The sequence below is a fragment of the Carcharodon carcharias genome, chromosome 20, assembly GCF_017639515.1.
Source record: "Carcharodon carcharias isolate sCarCar2 chromosome 20, sCarCar2.pri, whole genome shotgun sequence".
Taxonomy (NCBI): domain Eukaryota; kingdom Metazoa; phylum Chordata; class Chondrichthyes; order Lamniformes; family Lamnidae; genus Carcharodon; species Carcharodon carcharias.
Genome location: NC_054486.1, coordinates 112,724,638 through 112,730,637, shown reverse-complemented (window position 1 = coordinate 112,730,637; position 6,000 = coordinate 112,724,638). Strand labels below are relative to the sequence as shown.

Genomic DNA, 6,000 nt, shown 5'->3' with positions numbered 1-6,000 from the left:
AGAGAGCAGGGTGGAGTGTTGAAATGGCAAGCGACAGGGAGGTTTGGGTTATTCTTACAGGTAGAACTTTCTTTCCCTGTCTGTCTCCCTCCATCCCACCTTTATTCTCTCCTTGTCCATCCCTCTCTCTCTCTCTCTCCCCGTCAATGATTCCACACGGAAGTGAAACTCTGCTGTCTCAGACTGACAATTCCAGCAGTGACATCAATTGACTCTGGTTCAATACTGCACACAACACAAAGGAAAGCTGATTCCAGGGATCCCTGGTAGTCGAGCTGGAGGGTGTGAAGGTCAGGAAGACTGATCCCAGCATAAGGACAGATCTTAACTCTGAGCCTGGAAGGACAGGATTAGGGGAGAGATTGAGGCACTGTCACACGGACAGACAGCAGAGATGTGAATGCACAACCATGACTTTCTGATAGACAGAGGGATAGATTCTTCAGTCCTCTCCCCACTCCCATACAATCATTTAGAAAAGAATCACATTGAGGTATGTGCTGTTGGGTGGGGGAGGGGCAACCAATTGTACGACTCTGTTGGGGGCAAGGAGTCGGCATAGAGAGTGTTAATCCCACAACATTATTGGAAGAAATCCCCAGAATAGATGGGTTTCCAGCCAAGGTCTATAAACAGGAAGGAGATGTGATCTTGATAGGTTTATAGATCTGTTTACAAAAGGCTGGAACAATGGGACAGTTCCTTAGGATCTTTGAGATGCTGTGATTGTCTCCCTCTACAAACACAAGAGAGAGAACTCTGACTATAAAGGTATTATTTTACTCTCCACACAGGTAAAACCTTGGCCACAGTGTATCTAGACTTCTTCTGACAATAGCTGAAGAAAGTCCCAGTTGGGAAACTCCTGGCACGATCTTTGTGTTGAGACAGATCCAGGAGATTTGTAGTTTACAAAAAAAGGAGCTATTTCATAGATCTCACCAAGGCATTCGATTCAGTCAGTTGGGATGGATTTGGAAGGTATTTTTTGGTTTGGGGTTCTCTCCAAGATTCCTCAACATTGTCTGCCAACTGTACAATGACCAGAAAGGACAGGTCCAGCAGAATGGAGCCCTCTCAGGCAGCTTCCCTATCTCTACAGTGTTAAGCAAGGGTGTGTTCTGGCACTGACTCTTTTCTCTATTTTCCTCAGGATGATACTTCAAGAGGTAAAGTCAGGCTTGGCTCAGGGCACATACACCCACCTCCAAACAGACAGCAGTCTCTTCAGCCCGCAATGCCTACTGGCACCAAAACCACAGAAGAGTTCATCGTGGAGCTTCTGTTTATTGATGATTACATCCCTCTGGCACAAGCAGAGGAGGAAATGCACCTCTTTCTAAACTGTTTCCCTAAAGCAGAAAATGCCTTTGACCTTACCATTGGCCTGAAGGAATCAGAAATGTTGGACCAAGCACAGGAAATTCCAATCCACTGCAGATTGGCACTGACAGCAGCAGAAGTTTACCTGTCCAGGTAATACCACCTCAGCTGCCGTCACTGTCAACAAAGACACAGACAATCAAACCCAAGGCCAACAGTTTCTGCCTCTCAAGTGTACCTGGTGAAATCATACACAATGCATCTCAACCAAAATTCAAGTGTACAGAACAATTGTTATCATCACCCTTTTGTCTGGATCAAAATCATGGGTATTATAGAGGAAACAAATATGCCTGTCAGAGCATCCAACTGCAACTCAGAGAAGGTTCTCTCAACTAGGATGAGGGGCTTATCTTATGAGGAATGGTTGAACAGGCTGGGCCTGTATCCACTGGAGTTAGAGAATGAGAGCTTGTGTTATTGAAATATATAAGATCCTGAGGGGTCTTGACCGGGTGGATGCTGAAAGGATATTTCCCCTTGTGGGAGAGACTAAACCAGGGGACACAGTTTAAAAATAAGGGGCCTCTCAGTTAAGGCAGAAATGAGAAGAAATTTTTTCTCTGAGGGTCGTGAATCTTTGGAACTCTCTTCCTCGGAAAGCGATGGAGGCAGGGTCACTGACTATTTTTAAAGCAGAGGGAGATAGATTCCTGACTAACAAGGGAGTCAAAGATTATCGGGGTAGGAAGGAAAGTGGAGTTGAGGCAACAGTCAGATCAGCCATGATCTTATTAAATGGCCGAGCAGGCTCAAGGGGACTGAATGGCCAAACTCCTGCTCCTAATCCAAAGGATCAACGCAGTCTTCAATCCATCATGAATATCAGATGGTAAGACTACATCACAAACAATGATATACTTCGCAGAGCCAATCTGCCCAACATTAACCACATTCTTTTCCAATGACAATTGCGCTGGACAGGACATGTGTCACACATGGAGGGTTCTAGAACGCCAAAAGCAGTGCTTTAGGGTGAACAATGCTCTGGTAAGTGAGGCTGAGGTGTACCTCACAAACACTACAAAGATCAGCTGAAAACGCAGCTCTCTCTGATTGACAGAGGGGGTGAGAGCAGGAGACTGTCGACAGAGGCAGTTGATGCACAACAGCCAGGAAAGCAAACTACAGACTGAAACAAATAGACACAAGACTGCTAAAGAAAGGCACAGACCACGGAAGGAGTCAGATTATTCCGCAGCCCCTCCAAACCAGGAACCAACGTTCCTCCCTCCAACCAATATCAGCTCAAAAAACACAAGTTATTTATCCTATTGCTGTTTGTGGGATCTTGCTCTGCACAAAATGGCTGCCACGTTTCCCTAAATTACAAACGTCATGCTTTTGGGGCTGTGAAGTACTTTGAGCTACACTGAGGGTGCAAAAGGATCTTACTTTCTAACAAATAATTTTTGTCGAGAGGTGCTTGCTGCAGATACTGAGCAATCTGGCAGTCTGTGCACAGCGGGTCAGGGAGGGGGGATTACCCCTTTAACAATCGGTACCTGATAAAGTGCTGAAGTACAAGCCATCATCTTCATCTTCATGCGAAGAAGACCCTCCCACGTCCACCGTGTGATCCCACTCCAAGGGGATGGAGTCCACACTGACCGGGGTCACACCGCCTGATCTCTCATGTTGCTGTGTCTCTCCAGGCAGGGCGAGGTGACTCAGAGACCCCTGAACAGGCATGTCTGAGCCACCAGTCTTCTCCGGCCAGCTCATGTTCTGCAGCTCACTCGCATCTTCTGTGTCTGCCTCCCTGTCAGACAGATCCTTGTCCTCGTCAATCATCTGGAACAGTGCCAAGAACACGAGACATTACATATCAACCAAAGCCCAGTCACTATTTACAGGAAGGACCAGAGACATTCAGCCCGTGCCTTTACTCATGTACTGTCTCCCTATCACTGACTCTCCCCAATCCATTTAACCTCCAGAGTGATAATTCTGCTTAAATGCTGATGCCCAAAGAAAGCGGAGCAGGAATGTATAACACTGACCTCTCCGTCCGCTTGTATCATTAGCATGAAGACCAGGTTGTAGGTCCATGCACCTCCCCCTACCACCCCCATGACCTCCCACCAACCCAGTTATATGGTCCATTCCAGTTTTTGGAGCAGGTTTGAAAGTTCCTCACCGGCTGTTTGGACATGAGCCTCTGGTGGAAACGTGCAACGCGCCCAAACACTTCCTGGCAGTACGCATGGAGCTCCTCAAGCTCATCTTCAATGGTGATAGCATCCATCGGCTCAATCTTCTGAATCAGCATCTCACCATAGACAATCAGCTGGTCAATCTTGTTAGTGTTGAGGGTGATCTCCTGCTGGAAGGCCTGTGGCGATTACAAAGGCAAAACACAAGTTGGTGGTGGAAGAGGCTGTGGAGGAGACTTACCAGAATGGGACCAGGGATGAGGGACCCCAGTTAATGTGGAGACTGGAGAGGCTGGGATTGTTCTCCTTAGAGCAGAGAAGGTTAAGGGGGAGATTTAATCGAGATGTTCAGAACCACGAGGGGTTTGATAGAATAAATAGGGAGAAACTGTTGCCTCTGGCAAATGGGTAGGTGCCTACAGATCATGGATTTAAAATAATTGGAAAAGGAATGAGAAGAAAAATCTTTTCACACAGAGGCTGTAAACCGTCTGATTCCAACACATTTCAGGTTCCTTTATACTTTTAAAGGGCGATTGGACACGTCCTTAAAGGGGATTAATTTGCAGGCTTATGAGGAAAGGACAAGGAATGGGAATAAATGGGACAGTTCCTTCTTTTTAAGAAAGTTGAGAGAGGCAGATCAGGGGATTATAAACTATTTAATCTAACATCTGTTGACAGGAAATAACGAGAGTCTTCTGTTGAGGAAAGAGTGACTGAACCCCCTGATCAGGGGGAGCCAGCATTGATTCATAAAGAGGAGGTCATCGTACCTGACAAACCTGATCGAATCTTGTGAAGAGGTGACCAACGCAGAGGACAGTGGACAGGGGAATGTCCGTGGATGTTATTTATATGGAGTTCCAAAACGCATTTGATAAAGTCCCTCATAAGCGACTGTCAGCTAAATCTCATGGAATTAAAGGCAAACTATTGACCTGGTTAGGAAACTGGCTGAGGTGCAGGAGACAGGGTGTGGAGATAATGGGCAGGTGTTCTAATTGTAAAGATATGACCCTGGTATACTACAAGGATCTCTGTTGGGGCTTCACTATTCTTTTTTATTTATTCACGGGATGTGGACATCACTGTCTAGGCCAACATTTGTTGCCCACCCCGAAATGTCCTTGAGAAGGTGGTGGTGAGCTGCCTTCTTGAACCGCTGCAGTCCATGTGGTGTAGGTACGCCCACAGTGCTGTTAGGGAGGGAGTTCCAGGATTTTGACCCAGCGACAGTGAAGGAACGGCCGATATATTTCCAAGTCAGGATGGTGAGTGACTTGGAGGGGAACTTCCAGGTAGTGGTGTTCCCATCCATCTGCTGCCCTTGTCCTTCTAGATGGTAGTGGTCATGGTTTGGAAGGTACTGTCTAAGGAGCCTTGGTGAGTTCCTGCAGTGCATCTTTTAGATGGTACACACACTGCTGCTCCACAAATATCCCCATCCTCAATGATGGAGGAGCCCAGCACATCAGTGCAAAAGAAATGGTGGTGGAGGGAGTGAATGTGTGTGAATGGGGTGCCAATCAAGCGAGCTGCTTTCTCCTGGACAGTGTCAAGCTTCTTGAGTGTTGTGGGAGCTGCACTCATCCAGGCAATTGGGGAGTATTCCATCACACTCCTGACTTGTGCCTTGTAGATGGTGGACAGGCTTTGGGGAGTCAGGAGATGAGTTACTCGCCGCAGGATTCCCAACCTCTGACCTGATCTTGTAGCCACAGTATTTATATGGCTGGTTCAGTTCAGTTTCTGGTCAATGTTAACCTCCAGGATGTTGATAGTGGGGGATTCAGTGATGATAATACCATTGAACGCCAAGGGGCAATGGTTAGTTTCTATCTTGTTGGAGATGGTCATTGCCTGGCACTTGTGGTGTGAATGTTACTTGCCACTTGTCAGCCCAAGCCTGGATATTGTCGGGTTGGATTTGTTCTGCTTTTAGTGGACAGGACACACTTGGGCAATTTTCCACTTAGCCGGGTAGTTATCAGTGTTGTGGTTGTACTGGAACAGCTTGGCTAGGGGTGCTGCAAGTTCTGGAGCACAAGTCTTCAGTGCTATTGCTGGAATATTGTCAGGGCCCATAGTCTTTGCACTTCCAGTGCCTTCAGCCATTTCTTAATATCATGTGGAGTGAATTGTATTGGCTGAAGACTGGCATCTGTGATGCTGGGGACCTCCGGAGGAGGCCGAGATGGGATCATCCACTCGGCACTTCTGGCTGAAGATTATTGCAAATTCTTCAGCCATTTCTTTTGCACTGATGTGCTGGGCTCCTCCATCATTGAGGATGGGGATATTTGTGGAGCATCCTCCTCCTGTGAGCAGTTTAATTGTCCATCATCATTCATGACTTAATGTGGTAGGACTGCAGAGCTTAGATCTGACCCATTGGTTGTGGAATCACTTAGCTCTGTCTATCACTTGCTGCTTATGCTGTTTGGCACGCAAGTAGTCC

General features: G+C 47.0%; 1 protein-coding gene across 1 annotated transcript in view; it reads right to left on the bottom strand.

Annotated features, from left to right (window-relative positions):
• Positions 1-1,487: 1,487 nt before the first annotated feature.
• The window catches only part of LOC121292388 (nesprin-2-like), a 62,134-nt gene continuing 57,621 nt past the window's right edge, over positions 1,488-6,000 (bottom strand). Inside the window, exons 14-16 of the mRNA XM_041214238.1 lie at positions 3,524-3,718; positions 2,889-3,177; positions 1,488-1,561 (exon numbers count right to left, since the gene is read on the bottom strand). Coding sequence (XP_041070172.1) covers positions 1,488-1,561; positions 2,889-3,177; positions 3,524-3,718 — 558 coding nt within the window. The remainder of the gene's footprint in view (positions 1,562-2,888; positions 3,178-3,523; positions 3,719-6,000) is intronic.